We start from the raw sequence: 25,566 nt of genomic DNA, 5'->3' as shown, positions 1-25,566 counted from the left end.
CAGAGAGAGTCATCATGTGTGTGTGTGTGTGTGTTTTCTTTCAGTATCTGCCTTCAGGAAACGTGATAACTGTATTTATAATAGTTAATACCCTCAATTGCTATCTTGCCTCCCGAGTGTATCATTCCAACACCCGGCTCACCATAAATCTCTTATCTTACGCTAAAGGTAATTAATCCAATTTATTGGGGTATAGATTTCACCCCTGGGAGCGGTAATCTAGATGCCATGCCCAGTACGGTCATTGCTCCTTAACGTTTTACGTCCTCGGTTCCAACAAACTTTCGAAAGCAAAGTCATCGCGGTTCAGCTTCTTAATGCACAATAAGGGGGTTCGGATGAATGAAACACTTTGCGCTTGTGTTTGGCACACGCTCCGGAGCAGATGTAAGCGTGTAGGCCTCTTACGTGAAGATAAGGAAAAGCATTTAGTACATCAGGCACGGCCTGCACATATGCAGACGATTATTTTCTGTAAATGCACCTGGCGAGCTCAGAAATCGCATATGAGATCACAAGGCCTTCGTGCATATGCTACAGATGTTAACGGTGCTGCAAATATATATATCACTCGCAATCTATGTGCTGAACGTGCTTGGTGCAGTATGTGGTCTGCTGTGTGTGTGTGTGTTTTTAAATTATTGCTTTAATGCAAGACCGTTATCACTTTACACATTTGAGGATTACAGCATTGATCATTAAACGTTTCAATTTAGCTTTATTAAAAAATATATATTTTTACATTCTTTAAATATGTTATTTCACAAAATGTAAGACCACCTGATTGTTAATTTCATTCAAATATGATTTAAAAATAAAAAACTTGAGTGTGATTTAAAGAAAAGGAACAAAAACACTTTCTCTTGCTTCCAAAATCGTAATGTCTTCAATATGTCTCTTTTTTATTGTAAGCTTGAATCCACATACAGTAGATGTCACATATTTATGCAAAACCTCACGATTTGTGTTATCTTAGCTTGTTATCAAGTTTGTAGAAAGGAGTTGAGATAAATAATAAATGTTAAAAATTAGATTACTAACGTATAATGCATTAGTAATAAAATAAAAATAGAAGCATACTTTTTTTTTACTTTCTAATTTTAAATCAGTTTGCATCAGAGATTTCGTACATTTGAACCATACTGTATTGGGACCAGTTGATTTGTAAATCCAAAACAAATGTTATTAATAGAAAACATAATTTTGATGATAATGTCACAGCTTCAGGTTTTATCACATACTTTTTTTGTTGTAGCACAGGTATCAGTTTCACACTTCTTCTGCTATATTTTTTGGTCAAAATACGTACCCTATAGCTGTCACTGGGGCTGACACCCTAAAGTGTTCATATAAGCACCTCAAAGGTCCATATTGGTACTAAATATCTATACTTATTGGTACATATTAGGACCTCATAGGGTAGCTGGGGTACATATTTTGACCCGTGGCTGACAACGCCACTTTCACAGCACCTCCATTGTGTCGTCCATTGTTTTTGGGACCACCGAGCATGCCCTTAATGCACATTCCTGTGGCATTGGGGTCCACAGTGTTTGTGTTGTCATCCTTGGCATTAGTCCACCGTTCTGATGGCTCTCCTGTCAGGACAGCAGCAGTTTTGCTTTGGTATGGTGTCTCTCTCACAATTTTTTTCGAAAGACAGTAGTATATTGATTTATTACAGACCTCCTAAAATGTGGATGATACATTTTTTATTCTGATCAAGAAGATTGTTTTGTAAGAAGTCAAAATATCAGGATTATGGGAAGCGACACTACTAAGCAAAATTTTTTGTAGTTCATTTTTCCCAGCGTTCCTATAGCCAGCCAGTGTCGACTCCAGAGCGCGTTTGTCCCTCGGGCAGGGACTGGAATTGATTTGCTATCGGATCTTATATCTGCCTCTGTTTTTCCCCCCGCATTTATGCTCTCAGCAAATCTGTTTTGCATCTCAATGTGGTTTTGCATGTTGGGTCAAATCTATTTCACATCGAAGAGCGTGTGCTGGTTTGTTGCAGCCGAGACGATAACGATGCAAGAAAACAAGGAATTTCACAAGGCCGCAAAGTTCTAGACACCTTTGTGATTTTCACAAACGAAACGACTGTTTTTGAGACTCCGTAACCACCTTTCCCAACGTGCACCTGTGATGCTGTGAAACACGAGGCGACCCGTGCCTGAGAACCTATTTTGAGGCTGTTTTGCGGCTTTAGCGAGTGCTCGTTTGTCTGCTGCGATATACCTGTATGATGCATGTGCACCTCTCCAACATCCGTCCAGCATGCAGAGAAGTAGACCGGAAACACAGATACCACTGCAAGATTGAGACGGAGTACTGTCTACCGCACACACACACACACACACACACACACACACACACACACACACACACACACACACACACACACACACACACACACACACACACACACACACACACACACAGGTGTTTGTCTTTACATTGTGAGCTGTGAATTCTACTTTGCAAGGAACAGGCACAGAAAAATATAAAGTTTGCATTCGTGTATGGGTGTCAATCACAATGTGAGTTTTGTGGTTGAGATGTTGTTGCCATCACTTTTACGCTCCAGTGTGCTCCAGATACAAGGCCTTAGGAATCATTTTGAAAACGTGTAAGACTTTGTGGAAAATATCTGAGATTTGGCTATAGCAGTTAAAGGGGTAGTTCACCCAAAAATGAAAATTCTGTCATCATTTTTTCATCCTCATGTTGTTGTAAACCTGTATGAATGAATTTTTTTAAAAGAAGATTTTTTGATAAATTATTGTAATTATTGACTTCCATAGTAGGAAAACAAATATTATGGAAGTATTGTGATAAATGATGGAAAAAAATAGTTAATTGCGATACGATACTTGCGATATTTACCGGTACATCAAACTTTTCTTCGATGCAGTTTCGGTTTAACTTGAGTTTTTAGCATTTCAGCTGTTGCTGGCAAAGGTTTTCCAATCTGTTTGTCCAATCCATTTTCCAAATACAAAATATTTCCAATCCCATGGTTTGCGTTTGATAGCAGTCACGAAGTATTCTATCTTTTTCTTTGTGTTTTCGCTGCTACAATCGCTTTGCTGCATTGCATTCACTTGCTTGCTGACAGGACACAAAAATAAACGAAAATGCATGCTTTGGCAGAAATGCATAGATAAATTGTGTCAAAATAAAAGTACCTCATATTGATATTTTGTGTGTGGCTTCAATGCATCGTATCATTAGAAATTTACTCATTGCATCAATCCATATCAATGCATTGTTACACCCCTATTAAGCACACAGTTGATGGTACCCATTGAATTCAATTGTATTTGTTTTTCCTACTACTATGGCACTAAGTCAATGGACTCTATCTGCTGTATGCTTACCATCATTTATCAAAATATCTTCTTTTGTTTTCATAAAAAACCCAAAATTCATACAGGTTTAGAACAACATGAGGATTAGAAAATGATGATAGACTTCATTTTTGGGTGAACTATCCCTTTAAGGTAGTTTTCATCAAACGATGAATTCAAGCCAATTTCGGATGTGCTCGGAGTAGTTGCAAAAGTGTGTGGAAATTTCCAGCCCATGAAGTAATTGAAAAAAAAAACAGATTTATTGTCTACCGTGTGTTTGCAATATCCCAGCAAGCAAGTTAATCATGTCTGGACCAGTTTGATAGCCACACTGAAAAACAGATTTGCAGAACAAAAATCACAGACACACCAACAACAGTTTGTCATTTAGAAACTTGACAGGTGCACCAATTAACTTATCTGACTACCTTAGCTTCAAACACAGCAGGGCAAGGCACGTTTATTTATATATCACACAGAATTGAAACTGTAAATGTTATTTATACAAATAATAAAGACTTATAAAAGTTTTAAGTTCCTTATCTACTATAAAATCTCCTGCTCTTAAATATTTTTTGTCGTCTTTTAAGGACCATTTTCACGTATAAAGGTATAGTTTAATATGCCATACATGTTTAATAGTCAATAAAATAAAGCATTTACAATTTCATTAGATTATAGTCTATATAAAAGGACAGTAAAATTTGCAATAATACTATTATATATACTATATATTTCCCATTTTTTTCTGTGGTTTATTGTTCTTGGTCTTTTTTGTAAAGCTGCTTTGAACATTGAAAGTTTGTAAAAAGTACCATACCGATTAATATGACTTGACTTAAAGGTGCAGTGTGTAAATTTTAGCGACATCTAGTGGTAAGGTTTCAAATTGCAACCACCGGCTCAGTCCACGTCCCAACCCTCGCTTCTGAAATGCAAAAAGAAGCTACGATAGCCACCACTGGACAAAAATTTCATCGTCGGAGACAACTTAGTAAAAAAGTTTGTCCATTAAGGGCTTCTGTAGAAACATGGCGGCACAAAATGGCAACTTCCATGTAAGGGGACCCTTGGTGTATGTAGATAAAATGTCTCATTTTAAGGTTATAAAACATACTGGTTTATTTTAAAAGGTCTTTATACACCCCGGATAACATAGTTTTGTATATTATTTTGCATTTCTTTCAAGAGATATTTCTAAAAACTACACACTGCACCTTTAAAGGGGCGGTTTCCCAGACAGGGATTATATAGTCCTAGACTAAAATAAATGTAAGAGCTGTCCAAACTCAAAACAACTTGCACTGACATATCTTAATATACATCAGTGCCCTTTGTTTTGCCTCAGAATGCACACAAGTAATGTTTTTAGTGAGGCATGTTTGTTAAAACTAGTTATATTTCCCAATTAAACTCAGGTCTAGTCCTGGCTTAAGATAATCCCTGTCCGGGAAACCACACCAAAGTGTTTAACAGAATAAGGAATAGTTCAGCAAGAAAAGTCCCTAAATACACTTTCAGAAATGCTGGGTTATTTCCAACCCAGCGTTGGGTCAAAAAGGGACAAACCCAGCTTTTGGGTAAAATTAACCTAGAAAATGTTTATATTTGACCCAAGCATGGGTTAAAACCACCCAGCTTTTGCATTGAAACAACCCAACATTAGGCTTGTCCCTTTCTGACCCAATGGGTGTGCATCTGTGTTTATCAATGCAAATACAAAAAGTCGGAAACTATATGAAGAGTTTGGTTCCAAAACGAGCTAACTTTTTAAAATATTTTTTTATTTTTATGTTTTTATTGTGCTACTTAGTTGTATTTTTTAGTTATAAAGGCTTAAATCAAAACAAACCAACCAACTGCAGTTTGATTGATATAAATTGAAAAAAAAGAGATTTTGGAACCAAACTCTTCATATATAATTTCTAATATGAATCAAAGAGTATATACATTAAAACACATTGAATAATCTGTTAATAATCATAATGTGTAGCTATGCAATAATAATTTTCTTCTATTTCCATATCGTCAGCTACGGCCAATCATGATGCAGGGGCGGGACAGTGCCCATCCGATGTCTCTTTAGCCAGCCCTGCGGGCGGAGCCGGAGAGAGTGACCTGCTGACCTGTGGCCAGTGTCAGACCAACTTTCCTCTGGGAGAAATCCTAGTGTTTATCGAACACAAGAGGAGACTATGCCCGGGACCCAGCACGTGTTTCGACAAACCGTCCGACTGCGACGGTTCCCCGTCCCCCAGACCATCACGAACGGATGTCTGCCGGAGACCCGGACCGGTGGAGGTCGGGATTCAGGTCACGCCACGAGAAGAAGAGGAGAAACGACTGACTCCTGCCAGAGGAATCTGCCCTAAACAGGAGGGCATCCCTACAGGTTGGTGTTTTACACAGTTTGAAGCAAATTTATAAAGTGTCATTCCTCCTCTTTGACGTGAACTAAAGTTAGTTGGATACTGTGCAGGGATACACACTAGGTGTTGTAAATCAAAATTTTTAATAATAATATCTAATAATATTTTGAAAGGAATCTCCTAAAAACGTTACATTGTTTCAACCCTGTATTATTTTCTTTATTTATTTTCGTACGTATTTTACGAGGCGGCTAATTCGTATTTATTCATACGACCACATTTGCACATTTTTGTACGATTTGCCTGATTTGCCTTTGCCTCTGTGACGTTGGGGTTAGAGGTAGGGTTTCATTATTGTTTTTTATGATAATTGTACGTTTTTGTACGATTAACTTTGTACAAATTTAGCCAACTCGTAAAATATGTATCAGGCTGGTAAAACACAAATATACAGAGGCAGAATCTTTGACAAAATATCCAAGCTATTGTTTTCCATACAAAGACATTGGGCGTATTATACTGCCAAGATCCTAAAAGGACAAAAATAATGAGAGCACTATAATGGAGTCCATGCTGTATCGGTGTTCTGAAGACACATGATAGTGTTTGTAAATGTAAGTCATTGTTTACTGATAATCTTCCTCTCTGCCACAGCTCTCATATGTTAGTTGAGGTCACATTGTCAGAGTACATTACTGTATGTGAGGTGATAACCGGTGTGTTTGACATCAACAAATACATTTTGTCCACTAGATTACAGGTTACATTGTAACACTAAGTTACTGGGTGACTTCAAAAAGTTGGATTATAGCACACAAGGCATATGGGATGAATGAGCGTCTAAAGCAGGGGTCTCCAAACTTTTAGTGAGCAAGGGCTAATACAATCTGGAGGGCTAATTTTTTGATATATAGTCTACTCAAAACCTTTTGGTTTTAGTTGTGATTTTATTTTATTTTACTTGTTGATGTTTTATCATTGTTTGAAATGAAAACAACATACATAAATAAAGCAAAGAATATGTAATAAATAAATATTAAAATTAAGGCTATTAGTAGAATGTGGTGACTTCTTTTTTTGAGGGCGCACGATGCGAAGTTCGTCACAACATGTATGAAGCCTGTCATGTGTGTGGTTCGTAATCTCAAAATATGTGTTCTGCGCGTCGAGTTAACCTATGTGCATCACATGTCATGCCAAAATAAGTGCCTGCTGCAGACGCGTCTAAAGGGTTTATGATAGAAAAGACGATCGCGTTTGCCAGATACTCGCAAAAATCAGAGTTTACTGTTAATGGAGTGTCTTGTGTGTTTTTTGTGAACGTGAGTGTCTCTTATATGATAAGCAGTTTTGACGCATGTGCAGCAGGCACTTATTTTGACAAAACACGTGATGCACACAGGATCTCTTGACACACAGAACACATATTTTGGAAAAGGGAACCACACACGTGACAATCCGAACACTTATTTTGAATTAGCGCCTCCTCGGATGAGAAGTCACGAGCCGCCACTGCTTCCAATCTCTCTGATGAAGCCAATATGGGATTTATTTAAACTGCAATTCATCCAGTGGCCACTAGAGACTGACTGGCAAAAGGGAGTCAATTCCCATAGACCCCCATGTTAAAATGCCATACTTTACAACAGAAAATTATATGTTTACAGTCTGGTACAAATTTTTTTTGTCTAATTTGCTAATTTTACCCTTCATGAAACTGTGAGGAGGTGAATTTTTTTCAACCTGATCTCCCGAATTTCCGTGGCATAGTCACAGAGTTTTTTGCTCATTTTTCCGTGGCATTCTCACGGATCTCCGCATATTTCCGTGGTCCTGCCACGGACTTTCTTTTCCGTGGCATTCTCACGGATTGGTTACTCAACTGTTTTGTCCTATTTTCTTACCATTGTCGCTTCGGTTTATGGTTAGATTTACATAAAATGACATCCCTACCCAAACCCAACTCTAACCCCAATGTCAGGCGACAATTGATTAAAGTTTAGAAAATATAAGAGAATACATCAGAAAAAATAGTATAAACCAATACTTAAAGTGACATACTAACGCAAACACCAAATCTAACCCTAAACCAAAGCGACAATGGTTTGAAAATAGGAAAAAGCAGTTGAGTAACCAATCCGTGAGAATGCCACGGAAAAGAAAGTCCGTGGCAGGACCACGGAAATATGCGGAGATCCGTGAAAATGCCACGGAAAAATGAGCAAAAAATTCTGTGACTATCCCACGGAACTTTGTGAGATCATGTTGGATTTTTTTGTAACTCATCCGTTTAAATGATATTAAGCATTGAAGTTCTGCATAATTAAGGGCGTGGCCACTTGAGTGACAGGTGAATTGCCGCTGTTGTCACTCTTGTCGAGCTAGGTGGGCATGGTTTTAGCAACCAGTCACCTTAGGTCCACCTACATCCCACCTCTTTGCCAATTTTCGGTTATCTAGAGGTAAACGCGCTGCCAAGATGGTGATGGAAGGGCTTTGGGCTTCAATAATGCTCTTCTTAAACCTATGGGTGACGTTGTGGACACAACGTCCATATTTTTTACAGTCTATGGTTAGTACACACAAGTTTTTGACTGGATGGCTTCTCTTAAAAAGTATTGGGTCTTCTTCTTTTGACTCGGCCCTTCAAGAGGGATTAAAGCTCCTCCTTGCATGATTTTATTAGAGCAAGACACAACATCTCTCTCTCTCTCTCTCTCTCTCTCTCTCTCTCTCTCTCATCTCTAAGTGTAGCATAAATGCCCTGAAAGAGAAAAAACCTCCAGAAATCCTCGCTCGACGTGTTTGGGGGAAATATCATCGTATTAGGAAAGAAAAGGGGTTTAAAAGCCCATTAAAATTCAAGTGCAAAGAGACACAGTGTGCGGATTAATAAAGAAGATTCCTCATTCACAGGGTTAAAGACTCAGTTTATCGTGAGGGCCTTCAGGGGTCTCATGTTATCTTCCATAGCAGCGCAGCCCACCCTCTTTTAAACGCACAGACGGTCTGGACGATGAAATGCTTCATTTGCTAACACTAATTTTGAGTTATTTCAACCCAGTGTTGGGTTGAAAAGGGGCAGATGTTTAAAAAAAATTATTTGACCCAACAATAGGTTAAAATAGATAAAATTACAACCCAACATGTTGAATATAACTCTTACAAAAATAACAAAAATAAAATCTTTTATTATTATTATTCGAACTGGCCACTGAACAACTTTTGCTTTAGTTTAGCTTTGTAGACATACAGTAAGTGGAAAAGTCGTCAAGGTTATGCAAACCCCCCCCCCCAAAAAAAAATGCAGGACAGAAAGGCGCTTCAGGCTTGAATTAAATATTTCCAGAGCATGAAAGCTTTGCTCAACACTCAACACTTAGATTGGCACTTAACTGTCTTAAATTTCAGCCAAATGAGATTATATTTAATGGGACTAATTAAATACAATATGGAGCTATAATTGCCTAAGGGCAGAAGACACACATGCTGTAGGCCAAAACACCCAGCCTGATGGGCGGGAGTTAACCCATTCACATCCAGGGTTGCTAGAATGACTCTTCTGTTTGAAAGTAATTATAAGATAATAAAAAAACTGCAGAATACACAATTTAATAAGAAGTTTTCAGGACTAAATGTCTTCTTTAGGCATCATCTGTGTTTAGTGTGACCTCTCTTGGCACTAAACACATATTGAGCAGAATTAAGTAAAAATTTGAAATTAGGATTTAATTTTATTTAGGTTTAAGAGATACTGCAGTTGCTCAAGTGGAAGGGGAAAGCCTAAAAACTTAACACATGCAGTTTACATTTTTAAACAGTTTTTAATACTATATACACATTTCCTGTATTTTCTGGATGTATTTAGATATGATCACTATAACGTTGCAAAAACAACAAATCTAATTCTGGCATGGTGGCCTAAGACTTTTGCACAGTACTGTATATATTTAAAACACCAATAAATAAAACCAGCTGATTTTTTCATATGGATGCGGTGTCTGCGTTTTATAGCTCCTGATTAGTTAAATAAAAATTATGCAAAACAGGCAACAATACAAGCACACACAGAAGATCTTTGCACTTTTTCACATGCATTTTGGATCTTAAAAGGATAGTTCACACAAAAATAAAAATTTAGTCATCATTTGCTCACTCTCATGCTTTTACAAACCTTGTTCTGATGAACACAAATGAAGATATTTTGAGGAATGTTCGTAACCAAACCGATCACAAGCACCATTGACCTCTATAATACACTGTAAAAAAATGCAGAATGAAGTTGCAAGTCAATTCAATTAACTATTTTAACTACACATTTTATAAAAACAAGTTGAAATTGTTTAAAGGTATAGTGGAGGATTTTCTCGAATTTTAAAAAGAACCACCTTCTCCACTTTTTAAAAAAATGCAATTGCGCAACACTCCTGATTGACAACTAATAGGACTAATAGTCTTGATGATCCACCAGGAAAAAGAAAATCCTCCGCAATACCTTTAAATTAAAGTAACTAAAAAATATGTGTTGATTTGACAAAAATGCTGCACTGTAAAAAAATACTTTGCTGCCTTAAAATTTTTTGTTGAATCAACTCGGATTTACAAGTCATTTCAACTTACAATTATTTATCTTGACTAATGATGAGTTGTTATAACTACAGGTGAGCTGTTATAACTTATAAAATTAAGTTGACTTTTCTCAACTATATTTTATAAGTTGTGACAACTTATTTCTGTTAACATGACTTGTCAATCTGAGTTGATTTACTCAGATTTGGCAGCAAAGTATTTTTTTACAGTGTTAAGTGAATGGTGCTTCTGATCGGTTTGGTTACAAACATTGATAAAAATATCTTCCTTTGTGCAAATTGAGAAAGAGCTGTTTCTCAGTAAAGCTTCGTTGTGTTCAGAATTGTTTAACTAATCAAATTTAATAGTAATTTCAAATAAATTGTGTAACAACTAGCCCCCGTCACCTACGATCTCTCTGACGTTTATGCACATCCTGCTATCTCTCAAATGTAGGACTGCGCTTAGTTTCTCATCAATCCCTGAGCTATCTACCTAATCATACTTCATGAACTCAGGAGAAAGTGTACAGCATCGTGTGCTTGTCCTTTCCTGCGCTCCTCTAATCACCTAGCGTGCGCTCATTTAAATATTAGAGTAGGCTTTAATCAGGGAAAGTAATCACAGTCATGAATATTCATAATGTGCCGGTCTAACAGTCTCATTGTCTCATTCCTGTGCCAAATCGTGTCTTCCTGCCTCTCAGCTGTCTGCTCCGACGGCCTCTGTCTGGTATAAACGGGAAGAACTTAAAAATAAATACACTATTCATGCATGATCCTGGGAGAACAGCGTGTGTGTGCGTGTGCGCGCGCGTGTTGTGAGAGAGTTTCAAAAGATGGAGAGACTGATCCCCGTTCCAAGTGATGAATATTTGCGCGAAGGCTCAAGAAGACCTCATTTGCATAATGACTTTGTAGTTTTGCATTAATTAAATTTGCATATGAAACTGCGTTAATTACCTCTGATCATCTGTTTTCAGCGCTGCGGTATTTGATGTCCAGCCTTCAGGGTTGTGATTAGAGGTTACAGTGACTGTTTTACTGTGTGTGTGTTTGTGAGGACTGAGGTAGAATAGTAAGTGAATTTGATGAGTCAGTTTCACACTTTTTCTTGATAATGTCACAGCGCATGAAGCAGAATGTCAAAATTGTGTTTTTTAAGGATTAATATCAACAGTTATTTTGGATCAGTAGATGGATCTCAAGTCGTTCTGCTATAGGACTCTCATTTTAAATTGGACAACAAAAGACCTAAAATGTTTACTGTACATGAGTAAACCGTGATGTTAACATTTATTGTTACACGTTGAAATTTATAGACTATCTATCTTTGTTCATATCCATATTTAATGTTGTCTTGTGTATTATTTATGAGGATGAAAGCAGGTGCATTTGCACCGAAACATCCCGTGAACTACAGAAGATATAGAAAGCATTTGCTCCTTTTTGCTATTATTTTATTTTGAATTCAGATTGAACTGAATAACCTAACAAGTTTAACAAAAAATTATTAAAATTGTATCCTTTAGCAGTTTTTCAACACCTTTTGATGGTGGCACAGTCACGGTATTTACACCTATTTGGCTGTCAACCCACTGTCGGCTTACTTGTGTCTGTTAAACTGGGATATTGACAAAGAATTCACATCACATTCACCACACGTCACGCATCTATACCGATCTCTCTGACCTTTGATCCCCAGCTATTAAATACAAAAAACATAACAGGAACCATACCCGTGATCCCGAGCCATGCCAGCGTCTCTGTTGGAGGGTGCATGTGGTTTGAGCCTCCGGGATTTCAGCTCATTTTTGGGATCCGTCCAAACGAGACCACCCCATCGCAGACTGATTGGTGCTGTCTGCCGGCAGGGGTCAACCTGGTCCATGTTGGACGCGTTATAGAGCGGGTCAGCAGCGCTGCATGTGCGCTCCACGCCGAGCGCTGGAAGGAGTTAAAGTCTCCCACATGAAGGCATCAAACGCTCCACATACCACTTTATTGTAGTCATATGGCAGCAGATTTGATATTTTTCCTTCCACAGCAGGGAATAAAACTCGCCACTAATTTGGACTGCGAGCGTCGCCACTAAATTTCAACATGTGCGGATTGTGTTGACCAGATGTGTAACATTTTGTTTTTGATTTTTTGTTCTCTTCCCTGCTTCCATTATCGGTCTTTTGTCAAATTATCCATGACTGATTTAAAAAGTTGTGTTGTTTATATAAAGTTACAGTAGCTGTGTTTCCATACAGATTTGCGCAAAATGTTTGCGATATTTAAAAAAAACCATTTTGTTTCCATTAACTGATGTTATGCGATCAAAACACAATTGCCACCGCACTAGCCCTTAGGTGATGCGTTGCATAAGGTCAAACACACCTATTATTTTTAACCGAAGGAGACGCAGGCGTGTTATCCAAGCATTAAAGGAAGACACCACATTTTTTAAATATTTGACTATGTTCTTACCTAAACTTAGCTGAATTAATACCTACCTATCTTTTTTCAATGCATGCACTTAATCTTTGTACAGCGCGTCGTGAAAGTGTTAGCATTTAGCCTAGCCCTATTCATTCCTTAGGTTCCAAACAGGAATTAATTTAGAAGCCACCAAACACTTCCATGTTTTCTCTATTTAAAGACACGAGTAAGTATGGTGGCACAAAATAAAACATGGCTTTTTTATAAGCAGACAAAAACTATATTGTATGGCGGAAGAGTACTTAATTTTGCAACACTTGGACCTCGGCGCACAGTAACATCATCACTCCTGACTCCTCCCCCTCTCACTCAAACTTCCGTCAATATTACTGCGCTCGAGGCCAAAGTGCTGCAAACTAAGTGCTCTTCCGTATGGGACGCATGGGGTGTTTCTGGGAGGGTCTAGTACATGATTTTACATCTTTATAGGATTAGTCCATTTTCTTAAAAAAATCCAGATAATTTACTCACCACCATGTCATCCAAAATGTTGATGTCTTTCTTTGTTCAGTCGAGAAGAAATTATGTTTTTTGTGGAAAACAATCCAGGATTTTTCTCATTAATGGACTTTAATGGAACCCAACACTTAACAGTTTTATTGCAGTTTAAAATCGCAGTTTCAAAGGACTCTAAACGATCCCAAATGAGGTATAAGGGTCTTATCTAGCGAAACGATTGTCATTTTTGGTAAGAAAAATAAAAAATATGCACTTTTAAACCACAACTTCTCGTCTATCTCCGGTCGTGTGACGCGCCAGCACGACCTCACGTAATTGCGTAATGCCATGAAAAGGTCACGTGTTAGATATATGAAATGCACATTTGCGGACCATTTTAAACAATAAACTGACACAAAGACATAAATTAGTATCATTCCACAACAACGCTGGAGTGGTCCTCTTTCTCCACACTTGTAAACACTGGGGCGGAGTTTCGATTCGTTATCCGTGACCTCTTGACGTGATTATGTATTACGTGAGGTCGCCCTGGCGCGTCACAGGACCGGAGGAAGACGAGAAGTTGTGGTTTAAAAGTGTATATTTTTTATTTTTCTTTCCAAAAATGACCATCGTTTTGCTGGATAAGACCCTTATGCCTCATATGGGATCGTTTGGAGTCCTTTGAAACTGCGTTAAAAATGCAATTTTAAACTGCATTAAAACTGTTACGTGTTGGGGTCCATTAAAGTCCATTAAAATGAGAAAAATCCTGGAATGTTTTCCTTAAAAAAAACAACAACATAATTTCTTCTCGACTGAATAAAGAAAGACATCAACATTTTGGATGACATGGTGGTGAGTAAATTATCTGGATTTTTTTTAAGAAAATGGACTAATCCTTTAAAACATGTTCATGTGACTTTAATGCACGTCAGGTGACCTGTAATTGTGGAAAATAACTGTGTCCGTTGCTTGTTTTGAAGTGTCTGAGAAGCCACCTCGCGTGTAAAAATGTTTTTGCGATATATGGGAGTTTTTGCTAAATTGATTTGTTTCCTTTGGGCACATTTTCAATTTCAATTAGCACATTAGCACTATTTGAAGGCTATGCAAAGACAACTAGAGACCAAAACAGTCAGTATACTTGTTGTTTGCTAGATTCCAGTCAAATGAATAGAAATACTTATGGAAGTTTTCAAAATTTGTTAAAAAAATAAAATGGGAGTATTTTTCCCGTTGTGACATATATCCGAGTAAAACAACTTCTGAATCGAGAATTAATTGGATTGTTTGAAGTTGGGTCATGTTGCTATTTGCTAATTGCTGCGATCTTTTCCCAGGCCCCGCCCTCATGTCATTCTTCATGACCGGAAATAAAGAGAGATCGTTTTGAGGAGGGGAGGAGATTTATGTTTTTGATAAAATATTATGAATTTTTTAAATGATAAAGCTCACAAATAAGTAATTTGTAAAAAAATACCAAAATAAAATAAAAAATTTTAAATTTCAATTACATTGTATCTTTAAATGTGGCATATTCAAAGTCTGTTTAAAACAATAATCAGTGTAAAAATTCTGATTGTGTGACGATTGTGTGAATTCAGATGATAATGATGTGACAGAAAAGTAACGTTTTTATCGACTTGACATCAGGATGACTGCATTCGCCTAATAAGACATTACGAAAATCTTGGCACTGCAGGGCCAGAAAGTGTTTTCATTTTCAGTCATTTGCCAAACTCGGATTATAGTGTCACAATCAGAGAGCCAAGCAGAGACAGCTGGGAAGATTCATGGGTACGAGTCTATCAAACATGCTCTACCATTTAGGTATCTGGCAGACATTTTTATTCAAAGCAACTTACAGTTCAGTCAAGATATTCATTTCATCAGTATACAGTATGTTTTCCCTCCATATTAAAACCATAAACTTTTACATTTTATGCGTTTCGTTTAGCATGGCTTTGAGCGCATTGTCTGTGAACGTCCAAAATGATGTCAATAAAAACTGTGTGGTAGTCGAGATGAGATCTTGTGACTGTGCTGAATTACACTGCGGTAGGCAGCAGTTTCTTTCGGCTCTTTTTGTAGTTTTAGCATCGGGTTTGTCATTGTGTGTCCTGCTGGGTGGCCCTGTAAATTTCAAGGAGGCTTTTTAAGGCATTGAGAAGAGCGATTGCATTAAAAACGAAATGTGCATTGTTTATGTATCCACACTCTCTGTGGTGTTCTTGCACATGATACAAGAGCATTCGTGGAAAATAGGTAGTGGCACAAACATAACCAAAAAATTGTAACAATCATAATTTGCATTATAATTTTGCACTTGAAGGCCAGTTCTGATCTGGAATAATTTACTATGGTGAATATCTGATTATCTGCTTTGAAAAAATAGATAGATATTTTTAATATAAAATTTAAAGGATGACTCCACTTTCATCAAAAAATCCTGATGGTTTGCTCACCCCCATGTCATCCGGGATGTTTGTGTCTTTCCTTCTTCAGTCGAGAAGAGATTAGTTTTTTTGGGCAAAACATTTCAGGATTTTTCTCCATATAGTGGACTTTAGTGGACCTCAACAGTTTACAGTTTCAATGCAGCTTTAAAGGGCTCTAAATAATCCCAAACGAGGCATAAGGGTCTTATCTAGCAAAACGATCATAATTTTCACCAAAAAATTTAAAATATGCACTTTTGAACCACAACTTGTCGTCTTGCGCTAGCCATGTGATGCACCAGCGCAACCTTACGTGTTACGTATATGCATCGTAAGGTCACGCATTACATATGTGAAACACACATTTGCGGATCATTTTAAACAATAAACTGACACAAAGACATTAATTAGTATCATTCCACATACAACAACGTTAGAACGGTCCTCTTTTAACACACTTGTAAACACTGGGGCGTAGTTTCGTGTTTGTCCTATGTGACCTCTTGACGTGATGACGTATTACGTGAGGTTGTGCTGGTGCATCACATGACCGGAGATAGACGAGAAGTTGTGGTTTAAAAGGGCATAGTTTCTATTTTTCTTCTCAAAAATGACAATTGTTTCGCTTGTTAAGACTCTTATGCCTCGTTTGATATTGTTTAGAGTCCTTTGAAACTGCATTTTTAAACTGCATTAAAACTTTTAAGTGTTGGGGTCCATTAAAGTCCATTAAAATGAGAAAAATCCTGGAATATTTTCCTCAAAAAACATAATTTCTTCTCGACTGAACAAAGAAAGACATCAACATTTTGGATGACATGGTGGTGAGTAAATTATCTAGATTTTTTTTAAGAAAATGATCTAATCCTTTAAATTTGATTGACTGCAGTGTGTATAGGACCTGGTTACACTGGATTTTAGGACCTCAAATTCATTTTGGATAAATTGGACACCTAACTGCTTCACACTTTATTCGCCTCTTAGTATCTTTGATCTTTTCTGATGGGTTCCTGTAGTATATGCTTTTTTTAAAGTGAATGAAGAATTTGATCATCACACTGTTATTTGAATCCATTCACTGGGTCTGTTATCATCTCAATGCATTGAATCAGAGTGTAAGGAGTGACTCTGTCATATCGACTGGGACATTATAGTCTAAAGGCCGGCATGATAGTTTAGCATTAAACTCTCTCCTGCAGCCCAGCGAACGAACGAGCCCTCGATCTTATCGGTTGGTGTCAGTAAGGGCCTGTTCTCACACGCAGCGCACGGCAGATGTGGTCCTGCCGGTATGTTTGCTAAAGGCATTGGCTAGATGAAAGACTCTTCTAAACCATAAGCTATGCAGGGAGTCGTGCCAAAAGCTGAAAACGCATCGTTGTGAAAACAGCCCTGGGAGAAGTTGATCTCCCTCTGTTTGTTCCCGCAGAGGATGAAGAGGGCTTCTGCGGAGGGCTGAGGGCGAGACAGCACACGATGGGAAAAAAAACTCTCATTATTTCCTTTTACGCCGATACCGAGTGCCAAGGAGAAGTTAACTGTGAATGTTGTCAATCAGTTGAAACACTTTCTTCAAAATGTCCTTCTTTTCTCTTTCAGGAGAATCTGTGGAAGGTGTTTTGGATCTAACATATAGCAAATTCACAATATTTACAGTTAGTTGCTCCATTAATCTTTGTTGAAAGATAAAAATGCAGATGGATTTGAATGATTAGTGTTTGTGAGTGTGTGTGGTCTGAGTTGGGTAAACATGCACTATAAATAACAATTAAATTCACACACTAAAAATGTCAGCGTTTGCCCTGAGAAAAAGATTGAAAGCAATTTGTAACAATTATTATTATTATTATTATTATTTTATTTGTCCTGTTATTTGTGACCCTGTCTGTGAAAGCCAAGCTAAAGTCTCACAATCTAATGAGATTAAAAGCATCAAAGTTTGATTTCAATCTTTGACACAAGATATCAAGGTTATATATGTGCTTTACATTATGTAGGATGATTTCATGTAGAAAACGATAAATCACAAATAATTTTTTTTTACAGACAGGGTCACATTTTTACAGAGCCCCTAAGTAAAAAATCTAAAGTTTAGTTTAATGTGCTTTCGCGTGCGCACGTGAAACTTTCTCCTGCGCACATGAAACTTTCGCTTTTAGGTGCGCACAGGATAGTTTCACGTGTGCACGCGAAACTATACTTTTAAAAAGAAAATTCTGCACATGAAAGTTAACGTGCGTACGTGAAACTAAACACGATACTTTCACGTGCGTGGCATGTTTTGGATAACGCGTGCGCACATGAAACTATCGCGTCCGCATGTGAAAGCAAAAGTTTCATGTGCGCACGCAAAAGTTTCACGTGCGCATGCGATAGTTTCACGTGCGCAGGCGAAACTATACTTTTAAAAAAAAATTCTGCACATGAAAGTTTACGTGCGTACGTGAAACTAAACACGATACTTTCACGTGCGTGCCATGTTTTGGATAACGCGTGCGCACATGAAACTATCGCGTCCGCATGTGAAAGCAAAAGTTTCATGTGCGCACGCAAAAGTTTCACGTGCGCACGCGATAGTTTCACGTGCGCACATGAAACTATACTTTTTTTTAAAAATTCTGCGCATGAAAGTTTACGTGCGTACGTGAAACTAAACACGATACTTTCACGTGCGTGCCATGTTTTGGATAACGCGTGCGCACATGAAACTGTCGCGTGCGCATATGAAAGCGAAAGTTTCATGTGCGCACGCAAAAGTTTCACGTGCGCACGCGATAGTTTCACGTGCGCACATGAAACTATACTTTTTTTTAAAAATTCTGCGCATGAAAGTTTACGTGCGTACGTGAAACTAAACACGATACTTTCACGTGCGTGCCATGTTTTGGATAATGCGTGCGCACATGAAACTATCGCGTGCGCATGTGAAAGCGAAAGTTTCATGTGCGCACTCAAAAGTTTCACGTGAGCATGCGATAGTTTCACGTGCGCACGCGAAACTTTACTTAAAAAAATTCTGCACATGAAAGTTTACGTGCGCATGCAAACCTAAACTTATTTAATCTTTTCTCCATGTCCCCTTAGGGGCTCTGTACATTTTGGATTATTAAGGGTGCTGTGTGATTCCTGCATCAGTCACAGCGCTGCATCGTGTGCAACAGCAGTGAAATCCATTCACATGACTGGCATGTGTCGCAGATCCCGCGCCCACAAGGGCTTTGCGGCATCTCAAGGAGCTGTTTTACGGGACCCTGATTGTTTTGGAAGGCGTCCTGAGGGCCTCGGGATTTTTACAGTGAGCTTTAAATGGGGATAGATGCCTGGGCCCAGCTGGGGACCATTACGGTACGCGTTATCCAAAAAATGCCAGGGCAATTATTATTTCACATACGGGATAGCTCTCTGTTCTTTTCTTTTCTGTTTTCCTTGCTCACACACATGCAAGAGGGAATTTATTTAGCTTTTCTCGAAACCAAGTGGTCAAGGTTTGTCTGGTAACTAGATGCATCTTTCTCCATCCATAGCGCACATCCAGGAGATCAAGTGTCCATTGTTTTTAACTCCATTAGTCCTCCTTCTTTGAAGCGTACTAATTCAAATATCACACAATAATGTCTTTCAATGTTTAACATCCTACTTTCCCCATGTTTGCTCTGAACCGGTCTCTCTCCTCCCTGAGGTCGTTCTCTCCGTCCTGTTCGTTCGCTGGCACTTCACTTCAGCCGCAAACACTATCGTCATCCATCAAATTCCTGCTGCTCTTCTTGAACGCCTTTTCACGCCAGACAGATCACGGAGCGGTGACGCACGCTCCCAGCCGTGATTCACACTTGTTGAGATGCCACAGAAAGCTGTGCTTATGTGCTTTATTTCTCTCTGAGCCAGTAGCTCTTACCGACAGAAAAGTCTTTCCAGTTGTCTTTTCCCGTCTGCGCCGTAGGACGCCGCTCTCTCCGGGTGTATCAGATGATGACAGGGCACTCCAAGATGGCATGTGTTTTCGTTTAGACGGCTGCACTGCTACGGGCCGAGACAGGCGGTGCAGGAGGAAGCAGAGGGTTGATGTGGGTGTGCACGGATCTGAGGGACAGGTAGAGAAGATCAGGGTACTGTAGATCAGGTACAGGCCCCACCTGATCAGAATGGCCTGCTGCCAAACTGCTGAATGGTTTTGTGTGGATGAATTTATTGCAGGGTCTTCTGTAAGAGTGCCTGAGTTTATTCGGTTGTGTAAGTGTAGGTGTGGGTATGTGGAGGTCCCTTTGTGTGGTCATGTGTATCGGTGGGTTCGTGCGTGCTGCGAAACAGCGCCTGCTTCTCTTCCAGAGGCAGTTTGTGATGCCCCACCTCTCTGTTCCTGTAGATGGAGACAGATTGGAACGGTTACTGCAACAGGCCTGTTTTTACTTAGACAGGAGACAGCCGTGTGTGTGCGCCTGCCATAACCACTATTACTGCCACTATCCACTGCGGCTTCTCTCCACACACACAGTTTTTCCACTGTTGAATGCAAGCTATGGCCTTTTCAAATCCAGTTGTCCGTCGTCATTACAGCCATGAATCACTGATAACTGATATCCACTGCAGAACTGATCTACTATATGGGTAAAAAGCACTAGAGGAAAAGGCAGGTTTTCATATTAAGCACATGAGCTTTGGTTATCAAGACTGGTTTGTTGGTCGACGTATATTTACTTACATCACAAAGATGTCTTTACTAAACCAGTCTGCCTTAAAGCCTTAAAGAAACAGTTCACTAAAATGATGTTTTTTTAGGAAAACACTGCAGGATTTTTCCCCATATAGTGCACTTAAATGGGATATAATGGTTGAAGGTCCAAATTGCGTTTACAATGCAGCTTCAAAGGGCTGCGTTGAAAAGGGCAAATATAACCACAAAATGTTTTACTACAAACTTTGGCTCTTTGACGTGCGTCGACTTCACCAATATGTGTTTTACCTTTTATTTATTTATTTTAAAAGTGCGTTTGACTTCGTCTTTGCATGTTCGATTTGATCTGTACTTGACCTTCCAACGTCCCTTCGTACTGTAATGTGTGACGTCGTGGATGTGCATTGCAGAGCCAGTTATCATGAAATTGTAGTTTTTAAAGTGAACTATTCCTTTAAGTCTTTTAAAGAAATTGCCTTTGATGGACACATGTCTGAGACTAGATGCTGTATTTTACTTTATTTATTTATTTATAAATATTTTGTATGTGAGCCCGTCTGTAAAATCCATTCTAAAGTCTCGTAATCTAATAATGAGATGAGGATCAAAGTTTGATTTCACTCGTTGATTTCACATCGATGTCAATATTTAAAACATATCAAGGTTATATTATTACAGAACGTGCTTTACATTATATAAGAAGATTTTATGTAAAAAACAGCAAAAATTGATTTTAACTGGATTTTTACAGGCAGGGTTACATACTGCAGTGCATATAAATAGCACACAGCATGAAACTCGTGCGATACATGTGGCAAATTTCATTTTTTTGCATGCATGTGATACGTCAGTCCTTCCCGTTCACTTAATGCGGCAGATCTTTTCGTGTCGTTTTATGTATTGGTTTTTCAATTTTTTTAAACAAATGTCGCTTGGGTTGGGGTTAGATTTGAGATTTGCTTTAGGATGTCATTTAATATATATGTGTCTCCGTGTTTTTGTCTATTTTTAATCCATGGTCGTGTGAAGTTGGGGTTTGGGTTAGGATGCCATTTGACATATTTAAAAAATTGACAATGGTTTAAAAAAAAGAAAAAAAGAGAAACCAATACATAAAAATTAGGGCTGTCAAAAGATTAATCGCAATTAATCGCATACAAAATAAGAGTTTGTGTTTGCATAATATATTTGTGTGTTTATTGTGTGTAATTATCATTCATATATAAATACACACATACATGTATACATTTAAGAAAAATGTTGTTTATATATAATTTTTTAAATGTATATATAATATAAAATAAAATATATAAAAATATATATATATACTCTATGTAAATTTTTCTTAAGTACATACATGCATGTGTTTTGTATTTATATTTGCAAAATAATTACACACAGTGCACACACATATATTATGCAAAAACAAACTTTTGTTTTGTATGTCATTGGTCGCGATTGATCTTTTGACACCCCTAATAAAAGTGTCACGAGGGGATGCGCCATATTTGGTGAGCGGGAGGAGCTGGCGTGTCATATGCAGGCAAGATGGGAATTTGCCACATGTATTGCACGACTTTTCACACTGAGTGCTATTTATATGCACTTCATGAGAATGGGCTGATTTTATAGATAAATAGAAATTATTGAAAGGCTGTGTTCCCCGAAACCTTCTTAGCTCAACGTCGTTCTTGAGTTGTACCTTAAGCTGTACCTTATCGTTAATACGTGTTTCCTGAAACGTTCTTAGTTACGTATACCTTTTGTAAGTCATACTTTCGGAAGGTTGGTCTGAAGCACTCTTAGCTGTACCTTATCCCACTCGACTCCACTAGGGGCCATCACTGTGATAAAAAGCTTACATTGCAGTCTATATAACTAAATATTTGTAAAAAATATAAAAAGTTGCAATACACTCCGTGTTCAATTAGGCAAATATTTTTATATTTAAAGAATAAAACATTCACATAATTAGACATTATTACACTGATGGTTGTTAGAATTTTAATCATGTTTCCGAAATGAACATCAGCTTCGAACTATTAAATGCTACAGGCTTAAGAAACTATTTAAAAAATATATTATGGTTGGAGGAGTTGGTGAAACTGTGGCAGTTATACAGCGAATCTCACTATTTCATTTGTGCATTTCATATCCGTTAAATCTTAAAAAAGCTGCATACATAAATCAGGTAAAATCGCACGCACGGGAGCACATTCATCACAAAGTCATAATTGTTGATTTTCCTAATTGTGATTATTAATGTTAATTCGACTTTGCATTGAAGTTTTTTTATGTTATATAACTTTGAGGCAACTGCATGCCACATTCTTAATAAACATTCGAAATAAACTGCTTCACTTAATTACTGCTTGTATCTCTTATGGTCAACACATTTTCCACATTAAAACAAATCAAAGCTAAAATCTAAAGCAATCATAATATATATTTATTTATTATATAATATATAATATTTTATATTTGAGGTAGACAGACATGCTCCAGAAATGCGTCCATTAAGCTTTATCTGCATTGTAACCGCGCTGCTTGCGCATCCAGCGTCCAAGCACAATAAACACGTGAACTAATGAACAAAACAGTTTGTTTTTATATTTTTAAGTGTAATGCACAGCCAAGCAAGGTGGCTTGCACGACCCACTTTATTCCCCTGTGCAACGCACTTATTGGAAACCCTAATATAAATTATCCTTTCAAGTGAAGGCATGATACGTTTGGAAATGAAGTTGCGGGTTTTGCACGGGTTTGATATAAAATAAAATATACAAGGTTGAATTTAGTTGTTTGCAATTTGAAATATTTTTACAAGATATTCCTAATAAATTTAACTTGAACTATTTCTGAAATGTTTCTTTAATAAAGAACACCGCTTTCTCATAACGCAGCGAAACCTATTACATAACGTGAATAATTGATTGTCGAGCAATCGATATCAACCTATTCATCGCCATGGACAGCACCTGGTAACGTCGTACGTAGGAAAGTATAACTTAAGAAACCCGCTAAGGTACAGTTCGGGAAACACGCCTAGAAAAGGTAAACCTGTAGTTAAGATTTAACTTAAGAGTCTTTGTAGCGCGCTAAGAGACGATGTTATCGGGAAACGCAGCCCAGGTTATCATAACAATCTGAGAAGAAACTATTTAAGAAAAAATTAGCATTTGGGTACCACCTTCCTTTGCTTTAATAACATCATGATCTTGCTGTTGGAGGCAAGAACAGGCATTTTCCAAACTTGAGATAAAAATAAAATAACATGGTCAAGTTCGCAAATTTGCTAAGTGACTTTTTATTTTTATAAAGTCTTTTAAAGATTGTAATGATATTGATAAAACGAATTATATAGATGAAATGTAGAAATAAACGTCCACGGTTTTTCAGTGATATCTTGTAATCTTCACTGTAAATCTGTAGTTCTATTAATAGTATAATAGAGGCACAAACAGTGCACATCAAAGAGCACACAGACACGCACATATGCACAAATACACGCACATCACAGTGAGGTCTGACATTCTTGCATGAAATAAACACGAGTATGATGGTTTGGCCTTTAGCTTGAGGTCTGGTTCTCCTTTTGTCATCGTCCGCCCAAATCATTTATTTTATTGTTTCACAATTTGATGGTCTTTTCAAGCTTGTAGCTCAGTCCACATAGCATTATATCTCTCACGAGAAGTAAGAAAAAAAAAACAAAGAGAGAGAGGCAGATAAGTGAGAGATAGACAGCCTTCTATTAGCAAACATTCAACTTGTGATGTGCAGTTTTGCAATGCTTTAAAAGTTTTCCACTGTGTCTCACATGTATAATCATGACATTGTTTAGCTCTCTCTCTCTCTCTCTCGTTCTCACACACACAGACACATTCAAATCACATCACCTATCCCCCAGTGTGTGTCGGCAGCAGAGTCGTGTTTCTCATTAGCATAGTGGCCTGGCCCCCTGATTAGCCGCGATCATCACAAACAAGACATCAGTGATGCGAGGTGAGGCCCCATGGGCCCCTGGGAGCCCCAGATCACAGGCATGCTAATGAGGGCCCACGATACTGCGGTGTGAGGTGTCAGCCAGGCTTGTGACAGGTGCACGGAGGGGACGTCGGGGGGGAGGGTCCGGTGGGGAGCGAAGGCGTGTCGTGGTCCCCACGGCATCATCCTGCGCTTTGTTCTCTATGCAAATTCACCGCTGTAGCTTTCGACAGCTAGTAATGTAACGGATTTGAGCTGTAAGGGTGCCGGGGCTGAATTGCACAAACATGCAAATATGATGTTGGGTTGCTATTTGCAAAGTCTTTGAAACGTGATGCACGGATTTGCAAATGCACAGATGTTTGCGGGCATGTTTGCGTTATGTCATTTTTACATTTATATTTACAATTAAGCATTTGACAGACCAAAGTGACCTGGGTTCGAACCCATGACCTTTTGAGCGGTTAACGCAATTGAGGTGCACATATTATTAGGCGATTTTGCAATATCATGATTTTTCAAACGACGGCTCGAATTCAGGTAATGGTAAATATGGCAGCAGTTAAGACTATCGTTGCTTCGCTCACGCAGCAGCAGGGCTTTCAAGTCTGACAGATTTATTCGCTGATAATTAAAAACCCCCTCCGGCCCCTCCTCTGTCATCGCATTCATGCTCTTAAAGGGAAATTAATTGCCACAAAATGTTGAAATCAACATATCTAAACTCAGGTTGGAGGTCCCCGAGGATGAACTAATTGGCCGTGAGGTTTTGTACTACTAAACCCGAGAGAATGTATAACTTTAGTGTAACGCACAGACGTGCGCGTCATTAATCACATATAGGCTACCCTACGCATTCGCAGGCGCGCATTCGTCACAGCGAGTGTGCTACTGTAGAGTTGTTAGCGAGGTGCACTCCAACAGGCCACGACTCAATTTAGCTGTTTAACCTGTAATCCCGGCAATATTTATTGAAGTGCACGAGGCAAGAAAATTAGGCTATTAAGCTCTTGCAATTGAATACACTGAGAGGAGAAAAGGCGCTCTGCTAACTGGCAGTTGACCTCTGTGGCCCGCAGCGAGCGGCTTCATGGACACGGCCGCCGTAATTACTGCAAATTGAATCACGCCGATTCTGTAATGAGAGCTTATATTGGCTTTGCTGAGACATGGCCCTCCCAGGCCTCTGTAGCTTGGCACACACACACACACACATACAGAATAAGACCCAATGGACCATGATCATAT

At 38.4% G+C, this 25,566-nt stretch overlaps 1 protein-coding gene across 1 annotated transcript in view; it reads left to right on the top strand.

Moving 5' to 3' along the window:
- The window catches only part of bcl11bb (BCL11 transcription factor B b), a 35,988-nt gene that overhangs the window by 4,454 nt on the left and 5,968 nt on the right, over positions 1-25,566 (top strand). Inside the window, exon 2 of the mRNA XM_055186391.2 lies at positions 5,389-5,748. Within this exon, the coding sequence (XP_055042366.1) occupies positions 5,389-5,748 (360 nt within the window). The remainder of the gene's footprint in view (positions 1-5,388; positions 5,749-25,566) is intronic.

The sequence above is a fragment of the Misgurnus anguillicaudatus genome, chromosome 18, assembly GCF_027580225.2.
Source record: "Misgurnus anguillicaudatus chromosome 18, ASM2758022v2, whole genome shotgun sequence".
Taxonomy (NCBI): Eukaryota; Metazoa; Chordata; class Actinopteri; order Cypriniformes; family Cobitidae; genus Misgurnus; species Misgurnus anguillicaudatus.
The sequence above is the reverse complement of the archived record's forward strand: the minus strand, read 5'-3'. Positions and strand labels throughout refer to the sequence as shown.